General features: G+C 37.5%; 1 protein-coding gene across 2 annotated transcripts in view; it reads right to left on the bottom strand.

The window, feature by feature from the left end:
- Positions 1-7639: 7639 nt before the first annotated feature.
- Positions 7640-18472, bottom strand: part of PI4K2B (phosphatidylinositol 4-kinase type 2 beta) — a 33812-nt gene continuing 22979 nt past the window's right edge. For both annotated transcript variants that reach the window (XM_012737462.2, XM_012737463.2), the window contains exons 8-10: positions 16006-16139; positions 15403-15462; positions 7640-9726 (exon numbers count right to left, since the gene is read on the bottom strand). In XM_012737462.2, the coding sequence (XP_012592916.1) occupies positions 9553-9726; positions 15403-15462; positions 16006-16139 (368 nt within the window). In that variant the 3' untranslated portion in view covers positions 7640-9552. The remainder of the gene's footprint in view (positions 9727-15402; positions 15463-16005; positions 16140-18472) is intronic.

Genomic DNA, 18472 nt, shown 5'->3' with positions numbered 1-18472 from the left:
AGAAGGGACCATGGAGTCATCTCATCTAGTGATTCCAGCAAGGCCATGACACCTCCTAGGGAGCATTTTGGAACTGTGTGGTGTTTTTGGTTGTCACATGATTGGGGGACACTTCTGATGTTTAGAGGGCAGGGCTGGGTGCTAAGTGGACTGCGATAGTGCGGACAATTCACACAGTGTTTCACATCACATACTTTTAGAGTCTGGACAGACATTTATGTAGAGGGATAACCTGTTTATAATTACTTGAGCCCCAAATTGAACTTTGATTTACACTGTACAAAAACACAAAGTTGTAATATATCTGACTATTTCAGGAATGCATCTATTGTGTAGGTAAAGGGAAAATTATACTGTGTTTTGTCCAGAAAAAAAAAAAAATTGCTCACCACTGTGGAAAAATCACATGACAAATAGCAGCAAGGCTCATGGGATCTGAATTCCCAGTACAACCTGCCTGTACCATCTGCATCTGTAACTGCTACATTCATGATAATTGTGTCTGTCAACAACTTCTTCGTAACAAACCATTCCAAAGCAAGACGATGATCATTCTCCCCCAGGCATTGCTGGTTAGCTGGGGCTTGGCTGGTCTTGGCTGGGCTCAGCTGGGCAGTTCTGCCTGCGGTGTAGGCCACTGGGCGTGGCTCCTTGCTTGGGTTGGGCCCAGGTCTGTTCCACATGTCTCACTGGGAGGCAGAATGCACAGCAGAGACCTAGGAGAAGCTCTTCTGATGACAGTGGCAGAGGCGCAAAAGATTAAACTCCACCGCACAGCACATTTCAGGCCTATTTCAGTCTTATCATCTATCATCTGAAATATCCAAGGCAGGCCATACTGCCAAGCCCAAAATCGATGCATGGAAAAGTGAGAGTACAGCGAGGTGGAGGGAAGAGAGTGGATATTTTTGAGCAAAATTCAAATCCACCTCAGTGATTCCACCTGATTATTCTAATTTAGCCCTGATTTCAAAATGTCATATATAAACAATAAATTGTTTTGCCTTATCTTAAATCCAAATGTACTCATTTTAAGTACATGTCTCGGATGATTTCATTATAACAATCACGAGGTCGTGCCTGAGTATTAACATATAAAATACATAGTTATGTGTCATTTAATGACAGGGATATGTTTTGAGAAATGTGTCGTTTGGCGATTTCGTTGTTGTTTGAACATCCTAGAGTGCACTTACACAAACCTAGACGGCATAGCCTACTACACACTTAGGCTATGTTGTATAGCCTATAGCGCCTAGCCTACAGACCTGTACAACGTGTTACTGTCCTGAATACTGTAGGCAATTCTAACTCAACGGGAAGCATTTTTATATCTAAACATATCTAACCATAAAAAACGTACAGTAACAATAGGGCATAAAAGATAAAAAATGGTACACCTTCATAGCCACTTACCCTGAAGGCAGCTTGCAGGACTGGAAGGTGCTCTGGGTGAGCTGCGGGTGAAGGGCGAGTTTATGTGAAGGTCTAGGACATTACGGCACACTACTGTAGACTTTATAAACACTGTACACTTAGGCTATACCAAATTTATATTTAAAAATTGTGCTATGGCATTACGATGGCCACAACATCACTAGGTGGTAGCAATTTTTCAGCTCCATTGTAATCTTATGGGGCCACTGTCCCACACATGGACTGTTGTTGGGCAAAATATGTGGGGCCCCTGTCATATATGTGGTCCATTGTTGAGCAACACATCATTATGTGGGACATGACTGTATTTTATTATACATAACTTTCCTTTTATTTTTAATATGTTTATTTTATTTGAAATCAGGAGTTTAGGGTAAATCATATTATTGATGAATTTCATGATGGAAGTCAAGGAGGTTGGCCAAGTATTTTTCATGAAAAGGGGGCCCTGAGCCCACAGGGTGGGAACCACAACCGTATCCAACATGGGTCAGCGCAGTGAGGGCCAGTAGAGCTGAGTCAGACAGACGTCCGTCCCTTTGAATCCTGCTCACAAAAGACGTAGCTTCAGGCTCTGAGGCTTTCCCAGGTGTACTATGGGGATGACAACACATACCTCTTCCTGGCTGCAGTAAGAATTAAGTAAGATCATGTGTGTGACATTCAAGATCCTGGCAGGAAACAGATGACACACTCAAGTGGGGTAATTGAGGGACATTTCATAAAGGGACTATTTGCCAGGCTGTGGGCAAAGTTAAGGTAAACCACCAGGGAACATGCATCATCTTGGGGTTATCAGAGAGCCATTTCCACCCCTAGGTCTACAGGGTCAAGAGGGGATGGAAGTTTCTGGAAAGCAAAAAGAATAATTACATGGAAAGGGCAGCCCTGCAAGAGCTGTGACCTTCAAGAGAGGGCTTCGGCCAGCCATGCCAAGCCCCTGGGGCAGAAGCTGTGGGGTGTGTGCTGCAGCCTATCTCTTCTCTTTCCACCCTCAGATCTTCCTTCCATCAGTGTCGCCTGTCGGCAAAAGGCAGCTGGAAGTGAGACTTGGAGGAGGCTGTTGATGCCACCTGTAAAGGTCAGCCTCCTGGAGCACAGAGCAGGGGCAGGGTGGGGAGTGGGCCTGGACGAGAAAACAGCTGTCTGGCACAGCACGGAAACACTCAGCAGAGCACCTGGCAAAGTGAGAAATGTACACGTGCTAGCACCGCTGAACAAATTGTTAGGGACCAACCTTCCACAGCCCCACCGGACAGAAAAGCAGAGACATCGAGGATGCAATCACACAAGAGGAGGTTTATTTTCTAGCTAGCCAGGGTCCAAGCCCCAGAGCACCAACGCAGTGGCCACTCTCGCAGGCAAGGACCCCGACCGGAACAACGGCATGCCTTTTATCCCCATGGTGCACAAGCTGCGCACAAGCCGACTACGCATGGATCATGCGTTGACCTTTAAAATGATTGGTTGCCCACTATTGCCTTTTGAAATAATTGGCGGGTTGGTTGCCCTCTATTGCCTGATGGGCCAGTCGCCCGTGCTTCAATGACCTCATCCCATAATTGCCCATACAGCGGTGTAGCAAGCAAGCAATGACCAGAAGCAAAAGTTTGCGGTTAGCTCATTGCCCCACCCAAGTAAATTCCCGACAATTGGAAGAATTCTTCTGCCCTTCCTCTGTCCTACAAATTCCTCTGCCCTTCCTCTGACCTACAAAATAAGTAAACACATACACATACATATACAATACATATGCACACACAGTAATTCAAATAACCTGCCCCAAATTATGAGTAGAATCTAATTGATCTCTTCATTCAGTCAAAGGCTTTTTCCACTGCATTCCTCGACAGATTATAACAAATTTCTGCATCAACAATAACAATTTGTCCTGAGCCACAGACTTTTGAAACTTAAAATCAAGATCATATTAATATTTGCCCTCAAGACATAGAGTAAGGGGCTGCTGTCCCAGTAAGGAGCAGCATTTCAGCTAGAAATCTGGGGAATTAAGCATTTCCAACTCTTCACAGACAGCATGACAGCAAGTGTAGATAGATGTTAAATTGCTTGGGAGCTCAGTTAGGGCAGTTGCCACCCTGGTTTAAACCAGTACCTTGGTTGCCCTTAAGTGCTGCAATTTAAAGCAAACACTTGAAGGGTAGAATAGCTTTCTGGACTGTTCCCAAAGCCACCCGGAGATGAAAGGCAGTGTTGTTCACCTCCACTGGCGTCAGGCATAAGCACCTGGTTAAACCGGTTCCATCAGCCAGGGGATCAGCCCTAGATGTTGATACAACGTTCTGACCCTTGGGGAAGGCAAGTTTACTTGATTTTTCGGCTGCTTCTGCAGATCTCAATAGATTCCGAAGCCTTACCTGTGAGCAGGTATTGTGTAATCAGAGCTTTTGGAGCAGGCAGGGTTCTGGGAGTCAAAAGAAAAATACACACATCTCTTTGCTTACAGAGATTAGCGGCTTCTTTTTGAAATCATGTGCTTTCAATTTCAAGATCTAAAAACCACCCGCAGGGTGACAGGCAGGAGCGGGGGCATTTCACCAGCTAGACCCAGGGGGCAGGCTTCCGAACAAACACCTTTTGAAATGTCTCTTAGTTTCTCAAGAAGTCAAGTTTGGATAAATCTCTAACCAGTGACCTCAAGTGCCTTTCCCTCTCCACCCCAAATTAACCCCACATGTACCCCAGAAGAAAACACTTTAAAATAGCTTTATGATTCCAAATTTGTCGCCACGCTCCACACTCCACCCTTTATGCAACAATCCAAACCCATAAACATAGATGCATGCCTTGTCTCATCATCTAAAACTCAAAATCCAAAAGGGCCATTAATACACGGCTGCTCAAGTGGAGACTGAGCATGTATCTTAACAGCATTTGTACCACATTTTCCAAAAAACATATGTCATTTATCCTTGTACAAACCTCTAAGTAACTATTCCCTCATAAGCTTTACATGTGGAGAAAGCTGATTTGGGAGATTGCAAGACCTGTCCAAGGACATGGTGCAAAACCAGGACAGGGGGCAGAACCAATATTTAAATGTAGCTCCCTTTTCCAAATCCCTAACTCACAAGATGATTATCCAAAGAGAATTGTACATTCTTTCCATTTATTGAAGATAAACAATATTTAGAACATAAACTAAATTTACAGTATTTTAAAATGACAAAAGTTAAACCTGATGTCACTGCATAGTGGTGTAATAAAAACTTTAAAGTTTAAGGATGTATTTTCTTGAAGAACTCTTTACATGGATTCTGAAGTAGGTTAAAACTTAATTACTAAGTAAAATGATGTGATTAATAATGCACTTTGCTTAGATAAATGCACTTTCGTTGTATACTGTTCACGACACGGGCTTGATGGTACCTGAGTGTCTATCAACAGATAGATGGGTAAAGAAAATGTGGTACATATACACAATAGAATACTCAATAGCCTTAAAAAATATCGTAGAAAATCCTGTCATTTGTGACAACATGAGTGAACCTGGAGAACTTGATGTTAAGTGAAATAAGCCAAGCGCGGACAGACAAATACCACAGGATCTCACTGATATGCGGAGTGTAAAAACATTGATTTCATAAAAACAAGAGAGTAAAATGGTGGTTACCAGACACTGGGGGTGGGACGATTGGGGAGATGTTGGTAAAAGGACACAGAATTCCAGTTAGAAGAATTAAGTTCAAGAAATCTATTGCACATCATGGTGACACAGGATTGTATATTTGGAAATTGCTGAGAGTAGATTTTAAATGAAAATATGTGAGGCAATGCATATGTTAAATAGCTTGATTTAGCCATTCCACAATGTGTACATGTATCGAAACATGATATTTTACATCAGCCGTCCCCAGCCTTTTTGACACCAGGGACGGGTTTCAAGGAAGATAATGTTTCCATGGACAGTTGTGGTGGGGAGAGAAGCAGAGCTCAGGCAGTGATGGGAGTGATGGGAGCGGCTGTAAACAGATGAAGCTTCCCTTGCTTGCCCGCTGCTCACCTCCTGCTGTGCCCTCCCGAGTTCCTAAGTTTCTTGGAAGACAGTTTTTCAAGATGGAGAAGGGTGGGCAGCAGAGCTCTGTGGCCCTGGTCCCTAACAAGCCAGGGGTTGGAGACCGCAATTTTAAAACATTACTGTTTCCCTCTACTTCACGGATGTGTGTCTGGGATTATCTTCATTTTCTGTGGGTACATTATGCAGATTATAAGCCCCTGTTTTCTCACAGCATATTGTAAGATGTGTTCATGTTTAAATAAGATGGTTTTTTCCATATTTTTCCTTCTATATTTTTATAATATTCCTGTGTAGGAGGTGAGGGTGGGCCACCAGTTTTCTAGCTTCACGGTTCTTGGGCTCTCTCTTCTGTAGTTCCTACAGAGTATTAGATAATATGGTTGTGTGTGTCTCCACCTCTTTAGTTCTTTCTAAATTCTGTCACATTTGGTCCCCCCTCTTCTATCAGTATCCAAACCCCCTCTCCTTTACACCCAGAGCTCTTCCCTTGTCAATGTGTCTTCTATTCCCGGGAGTTTCTCTCAGTACAGACCACGCCCCCTCACTGGCTGTTTGTGACAAGTGTGGAGACAGGTTGCCCCAGCACCCCCCACCTTTCTGCAGGCCCCATCATGGCGGCCAGTTGAACGCTGGGCAGCCCTCTCCCAGTTTTGACTGTGGTTTTGGATCTACCAACTGAGATTCCTGCCACTACTGGGGACCTTTCCTTTACAGGCAGAGTCCATGGTGGCAAATTCCGGGTCCTCTGGCTCTCAGCACCATCACAACTCCCCGTTCTCTTCTCTCTGCTTGCTCCGCCAAAGCTGCTGTTCCCCTGTGATCCCGTCGCTATTGATGGTTTTAACCCAAACTGCTCATATTCTGGGATTCACAAAGATACTCTGTCACCTAGTTTTAGTGAAGATGGTGTCCCTGTATGCATCCAATAATTGTTTTCCAAATTTTTATTTTAAAAGTGATTTGCATTTTTCTATTAATATCATAATGCCTGGGATAGGACAGACTAAGCTACAGTAACGATTAAATTAAAAACTGTAGTGACTACGCACAAGCACTTCTTTCTTGTTCGTGTCACAAGTCCGATGCAGTCAGGAGGCTCTCCTGATAGCTTTCCACCAACAGTGACTCCTGTGCCCGGCTGCTTCCATTTTGCAAATTCTTTGTTTATAGCCAAATAGGAAGACAAGAGAATGGATGATCATGACAGTGAGTTTTACTGCCAGGCCTGGAAGTCACATAGATAACTTGTCTGCACATCCCGCTAGCCAGAACTCTTACATGCAGCCACAAACTAACTGCAAGAGAGGCTTAGAAACATAGAACAGTACTAAGAATTTCTGCTACAACTCTGTACAGTTGTCCAAGCAACTTGGTGGAAGAAGGCAGACAAAAACTAAGATGCTGCCAGTCTCTTCATATATCTGTATAAAGATGTAAAATGTAATTTGATCACAGAACATGCCATCATATTTAATAAGGTTTTTTAATGCCTTAAAATTATTTTAAATTAAAAAAATTTGTATAAATCAAATTATTTTCAAGTCTGCAAAAAACCATGTCTCTATAAAGAGTCTCCAGTTGCTAACAAATTTCAGGGGTGACAAGAGTCAGCATATAATTAAATAAATTAAAATGTCTCCAATTGTAAAAGTTCCAGTTAAATATGTCTTTAGGGCCAGGCACGGTGGCTCATACCTGTAATCCAGCACTCTGGGAGGCCGAGGTGGGCGGATTACTCGAGGTCAGGAGTTCGAAACCAGCCTGAGCAAGAGCGAGACCCTGTCTCTACTATAAATAGAAATAAATTAATTGGCCAACTAATATATATAGAAAAAAAATTAGCCGGGCATGGTGGCACATGCCTGTAGTCCCAGCTACTTGGGAGGCTGAGGCAGTAGGATTGCTTGAGCCCAGGAGTTTGAGGTTGCTGTGAGCTAGGCTGACGCCACGGCACTCACTCTAGCCTGGACAACGAGGTAAGACTCTGTCTCAAAAAACAAAAAAATAAAAAATAAAAAAATAAATATGTCTTTAGGAATTATAAAAAATTAAACTATACCGAAAATAAATGAAGTAAGAAAACAGTAGTTTGGGATCATTTATAAATGTATATGTGTTCACATTCTAAATATTCAATATATATACACACACAGAAGAAATATAAGCTTAAGACAATGATTTTTATTACCTTTAGTCTACTATGTTTGACACTATAAATATACCCACTGGAAAAAACCACAATATTTAAATAAGAAGTAAGTTCATGAACATTTACAAAATACAACCAACCTTTACTCTGACTTGTAATTGTATCTTAAATATTTCAACTTTACTTTTCTGGCATGGTCAGACCACTTAAAAACATTTTCCTACTATTTGAATTTGGGGATATATAACAATAGTAACCTACTAAATTTTCCATTATAAAAATTAATATGGCAATTCTCAAAATACTGAAAAAACTGTTTTATGAAAGCAGAACTCACATCACAGCAATTTATTTCCTTTCTTTTCAAACATATCTTCAAAAGGCACATTTTAAACAATAGTATTTATCTAAAATATAGTAGTTGGAGTCTTAAATTTCCAGTCAATTTTCCATTATCTCAAAACTGAGCTAATGGAGGGTCAGAGGAGGTAGGAGAACACAGGTTTCCAATTAACTCCATTAAGGTGGCAGAATTTTCATTCATCACATCCATGAAGACCAAGAGAAAGATGTAAAGGAAGAGAGAACTACAGGTCTGTCTCACATGCTAATTTAACCTTCAGGAAATAATTTCTACACAAAAATACTTTCTACATAAGACAATAAGCTTAAAAAACAAAACGTCAAGAGCACAAATTACTGAGTTTGGTCCAATTGGTGATGTGACTGATTTTGAGACTGAAGAAAAGAACAAAGTTTCTGCTTCTCTATAATCACACTTCATATCAGGCTCATTTCAATTTAATCACACAGTGCTGCAAATTCTAAGAATGTCAGACATACTGATATTCAAAATAATGTACAAAAATAAATTTCAAAATCAAATATAAATAATTTTACAGTTTTCTTTGTCATACTCCCTCTTAATTGGCCTGATAATATAAAATTGACTATAATTATAACATCTGTAATTTCAAGTAGTCTTATTATTTTTAAGAACTTACAACCTCAGACCCCAAAATGAAATCCAATATATAATTTGGGGTATGGTTTACTTTTAAGTTTAATATTAATGGAAGTACTAAATTTTACAAGATCAGTACTCTGAAGTACTAATATCAAGTACTTGATCCCATGCAAGAAAACAAAAGGGAATTTTATTGCTAGTTTGGAATTCCAAAACACTGGGGGATCTATTTCAATTTCAAATCTATCCTCTCAAATCTCACTTGAATATTTCCATTTTTTTAAAAAAAGGGGGAATGTCTATAGAATTTTTCCTTACTACGACAAAATAAAGTACAAAAAAGTACAAAAAAGAAAATGGTCACTTGTTACTTAATGAAGATATAATTTTGTGGTCCCTAATAATAGCCACTTTAGGGACACTTAGTCAAGTTCTAAAACAGCAGCTTTTAAAATTAAGGCAACATTGCTTTATTTTTATGTGTTTTTTTATTACCTAACTGTTCTATTAAAATTCATAAGAGCAGTTTCAGACTTATGTACCCTCAAAAGCCTTTTGTAATGCAAAAAGAGTTAACATGAACATTCTTCTCAATGTTTAAAAAAGTATATTAAAAATTATTGTATTCAAAGTCAACAAACACCTTATTTTTCTACTTGAAATTCTAGGGTAATTACAGTCATTCCAGCATGTATAAAATTACTTTTTAAACTAACAACAACATAAAATACAAATTTTCCACAAAATACAATACAGAAGATTATCACTTCTTCCCTGAAATAGAAATTTAATATTGGGACAAAAACCTGTAAACTTTTGGTTACATTCAAAATATAACCTTTAAAGACTTGTATTACTTGAAGTTTTGGCAACTGGTGCTCTTAACAGCGGATTTACATTACCGTAATGTTTAACAACAAAATAACTCTAAACAGTTTGTTTATCTTATTCTTACATCTGTTACCAGGTGGAAAAAAATGGCTTCCTGCAATGGACGGTCTGGGTGAAGCAACTGCTCAGGTGGACAATCCGGCCCTGACTTCCACCCTGACTCCGCTCCACAATCATACAAGGCATTTGTACTAACTGAAAAGGACTCTTCCCATCTTTCAATGCCTGAGTAAGATTTAAGATCTGCAGAAAGAAGAGAGATTTTCACCAATTTTAGAAAGATAAAAAGCTTCACTTCACTGACATTATTTTAACTATTTTTTCACTATAATTTTTTTCATCAATGTACAAGATTGTGATGAGGAATGACTGCTATAAATATGATTATATGGATATATATGTTTATATACACATGTACACAAATGCACAAAATTAGAATAAAATAACTTTTCCCAATTGGTGACTTTAAAATATTCTAGAATAAACCTTATGTCCAGGAGCAATGAAATCAGAGAATGAATAAAGTAAAGGGTTCTACATATTCTATTCAACATAAAATCTAAATAAATACTGGTTTCTAATAGTCTGGTTTTAACTAAATACTTACCTTATCCACTCATTCAACAAATAAATTTACTGTATGCCTACTATGGGCTAGGTTCTGTTCCAAGTGCTAGGGATACAAAAGTTAAAAAAAAAAAAAAAAAAGCAAAATTCCTGCCTTCATAAAGTGTATAGTTTATCAGGAGGAGAAGTCAATAAATGTGAATAATAAATCATACTATGCATTAGAAGCTGAAAGTGCTATGGGAAAGCATGCAGCAAGGCAAGGGGGTTAGAGAATTTGAGAAGGTAGCTATTTTAAATAAAGTTTTATTTAAGAGCTTACTCCTAAATAAGAAAAATAAAACTAGGAAAAGTAAAATATATTACATTCTATGTCCAAAGACACCCTTAGAATTTCTACTTGAGCATACAAAGAAAGTGGTTAAACTCAATGCATAGATTATAGCCTATTCTACTCTATATTTAGACACAATAAAATTTTAGTAAATCATTTTCTTTTTTTCCCTACATATCAGAAAAAATTCCCTCTATTATATACTTTAGAAATACAGATGTCTCATTCAGGTATTTGAAAATATCTAACATATACATGCAATACATTTTGATGGTTCTTGTATAGACTGGTCAATAGTAATAAGCATAAACATTTCAACATAAAGCCACACTAATAAGCAAGCTTCATAATACTTCGAATAGTATAAACTAAATGATTTAGTTCCTAGAAGATATGGAGTATTTAACATATCAGGGAAATAGACCTGTACTAGCAATAGTCTAATAGTTATAGATTATATTTGTTTTAGTATCCCTTTTAAGGTTTTCCCTTAGAATTTTCTAAGTTGGCTATATTTGGATAATAAGGAAAAAAAGAACTTATGAAATTTAAGTTTATAAGCATGGTTCTTACCATGAAAATAAAATTATGTGTAAAAACATGGCTAAGGAATGAAATGTTCTGGTTTAATTTCTTCTTTGGGTTTTAAAAATTCTATTCTAAAGATGTTAGTCTAAATATACCACACTTAAGTAACTTTGAATATTTTCCTGACTTGAAAAAACAATACATGATTGTTTCAGAGAATCTGGAAAACAGAAAGGTACAAGAAAATGAAAGTCACTTTACAAATTCTCAATTTTTACATTGTTATACAGCAGCAAAAATTATTCAATCCTAAAACTATATTATTAATTTTTCTTTGGCAGTTCAGAAGATACAATAATCTTGCATTTATTTACTAAAGAAATACTTGCTAAGCACTCACTGTGTTGAAGAAGGGACTGAATAGGAGGGAAAAATCATGTGAGTCCTTAAAGAACTCACATTCTAGAAACAAACAGCCACATGAACAAATAACTGCAATACAGCATAACCGACACTTTAACTACAAAGGACCTATATCCTGACTTTAAAATCTGATCCCCACCCCCATATGCCACCCATTTTTTCACTTCTCAAAGAATAAGCAAATCTATTACTATATGTTTAAATCAGACAGGGTTAGTTTTTAAAAATAGAATGGAACATATACTGCAGGCAACGGGAGATGCTAGAATTCTCTACCCACGCCACATCTGAGGGCTTGATAGGCATATGACAGCTGTGGCAGAGGCAGATGGCATAAACTTGTGGGCTTCTGCATAAAAGACTTAGCGTTCCTTTAGATTAGTTCACTGGTTCTCAAATTTCAATGTGTATGAGAATTACTGCACTGTATACATCAAACCACACATATTCTACTTTATGGTCAATTTTAAGCTATTTTTCAGTAGTAATGTACCTGATATGCTGATTTTAAAACCACATTTCTGAGTAAAATGGGACACCAACATATTCCCAAAAAGTGCTGCAGAAATACAAAGAACAACTCCGTGGATTGCAGGGGGAGCCTAGGAAGACTGAGCTGGAGCTTGAAAGAAGAGCTGGTCTCCAGATGAAGAGGGAGAGGCATCTGGGGAGAGAACAGTGCAAGGGCTCCACAGGGAGATGGGCAGAAAGAGAAGTTCCCAGTTGCTAAGCTTAAGGGAAGCCGCAAAACAACAAAAGACAAAGGCAGATGTATTGTTTAGAGTCAGACTGTGAAGGGTCTTGTTGACTGTACTGAAAGCCTGGATTTGAGCCTATACACGCGGGCAAATATATCATAGGAGTTTTAAATCATGAAACACATGATCAGACTTGTTTCTAGAGAGATTTTTCTCATCTTAATGTGGAAAAGAAATGGGAGAAGAGGTAAAGACACCACATAAAATGTCAATAAATCCAGAGAAGAGATGATAAGGGCCCTCAGCAGAGGCAATGCCTAAATGGCAGAGATCTGCCAGGCTAAGACAGACCTCCTTATCACATGGATGCAACATGGTACTTCACCCCTTTGAGCCAAATTCTTCCATATAAAATGCAGATAACTGCAGAGTTGTGAGGATAAGGAATAACAAACACAAAAGTACCCAGTAAAGGGTCAAGTACTCAGAGGTACTAAAGTGCTTGTCTCACTTTCTTTAACATCAATTATTACTTAATCTGTAAATGAGCTTCTGGTTTGTAAACCACTGAATACTCATTTACTGTATTTTCATAAAACAGTTTTATGTATTATTTCTGCCATTTTTTCAGATCATGTGGAAAATACATTTCACATTCCCATAAGTAAACATTCTCAGTTCCAATGTTTCAAATAGGCACAGGTAGAATGTTAATGAATTTTATTGAACCTGACTATGACCTATTTAATATAAAATTCGAAACAAGGTTTATCTTTAGCTTTCATAAACATTACCAGTCCCAAACTACAAAAAACAAAAACAAAAAACAAAACCTTCATGGTAGTTTCAGTCCACAACTTTATGCAAAGAATTAGAGCATGTCACTGATTATATGCATAAAACTGAAGGCTTACTACAAACTAGGGCAAAAGGCTTGGTTATAAAAAACACAAATCATTAAATTAATAGGCAAAACTAGAGAGGAAAGGAATTTAAGGGATATTTATAAATGAACGAAATAACACAAGTATTTTGACTCAATTAAGGAACTGGCTAAAATAATGATTCTGTTGTTTGGAATTTAGAGTAGTAGTATTTGTTTTTGTGAAGCCTCTCTTTAGTAAGTGCTGATTTACTTTAGAATAATATCTGACTTTTTTAGACCATTTTTTTTTTTTTTTAGAGACAGAGTCTCGTTGTGTTGCCCAGACTGGAGTGCAGTAGCTATTCCCAAGCACAATCATATGCACTACAGCCTGAAACTCCTGAGCTCAAGGGATCCTCCTGTCTCAGCCTCCCAAGTAGCGGAGACTAAAGGTGCATACCACTGTGCCTGACCTTAGACCAACTTTAAAAAAATGAAACAATAACAAAAAGGCCAGCTAAAACCAGAGTGCTACACAATCATGTACATGGTCAGGGTACTTTACTCTTTTTGGCTATTAGGAAGCTCAAATTCAAACTAAAATTAAAAGCGAAACAAAATCAAACTAAAACATACAACCAAAGTATCATTATTTTATTTCTTTCTCTCCCCAGTTCTTAATCCTGTCATTTTTATATTACATACATTTTTATAATACCTTAAACACCTTTGTAAATTGGACAGGATATGTATGAATAAATGAACCTAAAATAGCACATAACCATTGCTATATCTTGTAACAGACCTCAGAGTCATAACTTTTCGGATGTATTTTTTAATTTAAATTCCTCATGTACTAACTTTAATCCACAGTTAAAGCTTACAAAATTATTTACAGCATTCATTTCTTTGTTTATTTGTTTAAAATAAGATCCCTAAGATAAAGATACACCTTTAGGGATAAGAAAATCCCAGAAGTTGAAGCATATTGATATGTCAAGTCAATCTGTTTCAAGCAAAAAGGTCAAATCAAGGCATAATTATCTATGCCTGAAAATTTAGCTCAAATGTATTTTGGGATGGTAAAACTCCGCAACATAATTATAATCATTGATCATCTGATCCCTTCATTCATGCCTGAATTACCAAAAAAACCCTCCTAGTGATGCCCATGGCTCTAGTCTCCTCATCTACTAAGCAAACCTGCACCCCGCCGTCACTGTTCAGCCTAGCTTTCTGTAGCGGTTCTTTCCCTGTTTTCGGTTAGGGGGCCCTTTTGCTGAGATACCCTATCCACTCCCACACGTAAAATCCACATATAAACAAAATTTTATACACAATTTCAAGGAGTTCATAGAAGAAACTTAGAAGATCTCCTTTTCAAAAATTTCTGTCTCATCACAGCCTTTCTTGAATGCTAAATTTCTAACTGCTCCAATTCCTTCTGTGTGAAATCTATATTTTGGTTCTTAAGGCTCTCTATACTCTGGTTCTGTCCTACTTCTCCAGCCATTTCATTTACTGATTCCAGTAAAGCACTGCATAAATGTGAAAGAGCACAGCGAGATGCACTAACTAAGAATAGGTCCCTTTTCACTGACCCCCGACCCCTTCAGCAGAGCATAAGTTCCACGAGAGCAAGAACTTGGTTTTGCTCACTGCTCTATCTCCAGTGACTAGTTTCTGGCACTAGTTCTTTAAGTAATTATTTGGTGAACAAATAAACGATTATCTTACTTAACTATATTTACTTGCTAAAGTTATAGAATACAATAGTGCAAAAACTTGACTCATCTTCTTTGCCACAGGTATTGTAGCAAACGGCTATCTTAAACTAAATGTACATTTTAGGAAGAGAATGTTAATTTAAAAGTTACCAAAAAGATAACATTCACAGTATAATTTATTTTCATTTCAAGTCTTCCTTTTGGAATCTAAATACCACTAATAGAGTTGAAGAAACAAAAGTCATCTGAGAGTCAGCCCAGCCTACGTCCGTATCAGCAGACTTATACCTTGAATCCCTAATATTTAATTAGAGGTGTGAGGAAGAGACGGGGGAGAAGACCGAGCTACAATTAGTTCTTTCACACCCCAATTAGCGCTGATCTTTGGTTATTAAACCTCTACTCTAGCAAAAGCCAAACATGTTCTGCAAGGAAAAGACTACTGACAACAGAACTTGATATTGAAATGCCTAAACAAGTGGATATGAGGAGGAAAAATGTAGTGATACCCAGGAAAATAGCTATCAAAATGGAGACAAACAATTCACAGTAGCAGGAAACAAATAGCTAAATAAACGATATACAAAACAAGGTCAAAAATACCTAATTTGTACAACAATACAGTAAAGAATATTTAAATTAAATTCATTTCTAGTCATCTGAGCATACCAGGTAGTATTAAGAATTCTATCTCTGGGTCACAGTGGAGAAAACAGTTGACCAGTGTTCCAAAGAGATTTTTTTCCTAATGAATAAGATTATAAAAAAGTAACCTACCTGACCTCTCATCACAGACATCTGATTTTCAAAAGTGGCTTTGTCAAATCCTTTGTCAGTCTATCACAGAAAGGGAAAAACAATATAATTTCCAAAATCAAGATCCTTGAAACAAATATTTGAAAATACTTCAACTTAACAAATAAGGTGATTAGAAAACTTTCTTAATTGATAAAACAAAAAGAGTTTTTTACCTGTTATCTTTTTGTATACTTTTAGAATGACAAAAAAAAGATTTATTTATTTATACCTCAACTTATTCCATAAGGGATTTCAGAGGGCTTAAGTTTTTTAAGAGAACTAAATAGCAGGTCACCAAATATAATTTATGGAGTACTAATAATCTTGTGAAAGTTCAACTTCTAAAGAAAACAACTTCTTAAATTTTAATGCAGTCTCACTTCAAAGAATACTCATAGTAAGTGTAACTTTACAAATTTATGCTCCTGTAAAGTAAAACTGCTAATTCCTCTGTCATGTCAGATTCTACTGCAAGCAGCAATATGAGAAGTAATAAATTGCAAATTAGCTCTGTTAAGAAAATCTTTTCCATTTTAAGATTTACTTTAATTTCTGCATAATGAAAATGAAACATTTATTTACCTTAAAAAGTTCATAAAAATCTTCGCATAAATCTTGTACAAAGTTCATGTCAGAAATATATGGTAGGATCAAGTTTCTTATTTCTTCAGAAAAAGGAACTTTTGCTTGAGGAAGCCAAGCCCAGTGAAATGGATCTATAGAAATAAGTATTCTAATCAGTGGGAGGAAATGGTTTATTTAGACTCACATTTATCCTGGTTCTTTCTTACAATCCTAGGTTCTCCCAAAAAAAGGACAAGAGAAAGAACTTAATCAGAGTACAACTATCCTTTGCAATCCAAATTATTCAGATTTGGATAGCCAATTCAGACAGTAAAGTATAGTAAAGTAGTTATGTCTCTGACAGTAAAGACTAAGAGTTTGGATAATGAGTCTATCTCAAATAGCACAATCTCAAAAAATATGTCTGAATGTGGTTCCTGAATTTAGAAATTGATGGATACCTATAGTTTGCTCACAGTCCCAGATTAATACCATGGCTGAGGTCCTCCTGCCCTCCACAACTAGAAATCATCAGAAGTGACTACTCACTTGTATATAGAAGATAATCCAAAATTTTAAATCATTAAGAAGTGTGTGGCTTTAAGAGATAAAAGATCCATCACTCTGAGCTAACTCTACTTCTATCCCAAGAAGACCATTAAATCTATATAGCCAAGACTAGAAAGATATATACAGACATAACAGAGGAATCTTCTAGAGAGGGTGCATATTCAGATTCCTACAACTAAGTTAAGGCTTATGACATTATGATGATCTACAGAGCTACTGTGGGTACACCCAATGAGAATTCTCAGCTTTGATGGATCCTATCTTAAAAAGCTCCGAGGAAGAAATCTGCCTTTGGAATCATTCCTTCTTCTCTATCTACTTCTATGTACATGGTGAGAAGGACTCTCCATTCTAAAGAAAGCTTTTCCTCTGGACCACATCTCCTTGACGTTATATCCAATTTCCTTTGTACCTTTCCTTGAACAATTTCATAAAAGAAAAGCCCTTATTCTTTGCCTCCTTCTAATCCCTACCCTCAACCTCTATGCAAACTCTCTCCCCTGACACCACCAGTCATTTCATAAGGGTCTCTCCAAAGGCCCACTTGCAGTCCTCATGCTACTTAAACTCTCTGTAGCAAGTAGCACCGTTTTCTACCATCTCCTTCATGAAATTCTCTCCTCTGGCTTTGGAGATCTCTCTCTCTCAAAGTTTACCTTCTGCCTTATAAGCCACACCTTTTCTCATTTGCTAGTCTCCCTTCCTCCCTTCCTTTTTTGAGACAGAGTCTCACTCTGTTGCCTGGGCTAGAGTGCCGCTGTGGCCTCAGCTGGGCTCACAGCAACCTCAATCTCCTGGGCCCAAGTGATCCTCCTGCCTCAGGCTCCCGAGTAGCTGGGACTACAGGCATGTGCCACCATGCTTGGCTAATTGTTTGTGTATGTGTATATATGTGTGTATATATATATATTTTTTTAGTTGGTCAATTAATTTCTTTCTATTTTTAGTAGACATGGGGCCTCGCTCTTGCTCAGGCTGGTTTTGAACTCCTGACCTTGAGTAATCCTCCTGCCTCAGCCTCCCAAAGTGCTAGGATTACAGGTGTAAGCCACCACATCTGGCCTCCTCCTCTTTTTCAATGTCACTGTTCCCCCATATTCCACACTTAGTCCTTCGTCCTCTTTATTCATTAAGCATTCATGAAACATTTACTGAGTAGTTATGTACCTGGCATTGTACTAGGTGATAGTGTTGGTTATCCATGATTTCCCTGGGTGACAGCAAACACTACCATGGCTTCCACTATCAAGATGACAGTTTAAAAACTATATCCTCAATACTAATTCCTCTTTCAAGCTCCAGACCCTTAATCCTCAACTTCACATTTGATAAAATTTCCCAGATGTATTGTAGCACCTTAAACTTAACCTTTTCGAAATGCAATTTGCACACAGGTTCCAAACAATTAGGGGGAAAAATCAAAAGGAACCAAGACATCTCAAATCAGTTCAACAAAAGATAAGAAAAACAAAAAACAATAAATGGGAATTCATGGTAAATAAAAAAAGATAAGATGGCAGGAAAAGTTCAAGCATATTAGTTTACTGAGTGTAAAAATACAAGGTTAAGTATACCTTTTAAAAGACAAAGACTAGGTTAAAAAAAATCCAGCTAAGTATTGTTTATAAGACATATATGTAAAACAAAATGATTAAGGTGAAAAATAAAAGTAGAGAATAATACCAGGTAAATGCTAACAAGAAGAAAGGAGGAATGACAATGTTATAACAGACCAAATAAGAAATACAAAAAACACTGAGAGGGATAAAGTAGGATATATTTCATACTGAAAAAAGAACAAGCCACCAGGCAGATAAACCATTTGACCTTTATGTGTGTGAAATACAAAGCAAAAAATACACAGAAATGTAAGAAGAAACTGATAAAATCACAATCACAGTGGTCTTTAATTCCC

Source organism: Microcebus murinus, chromosome 3 (genome assembly GCF_040939455.1).
Source record: "Microcebus murinus isolate Inina chromosome 3, M.murinus_Inina_mat1.0, whole genome shotgun sequence".
In the NCBI taxonomy this organism is placed as follows: Eukaryota; Metazoa; Chordata; class Mammalia; order Primates; family Cheirogaleidae; genus Microcebus; species Microcebus murinus.
Note: the sequence above shows the minus strand (reverse complement) of the source record. Positions and strands in the feature narration are given on the sequence as shown.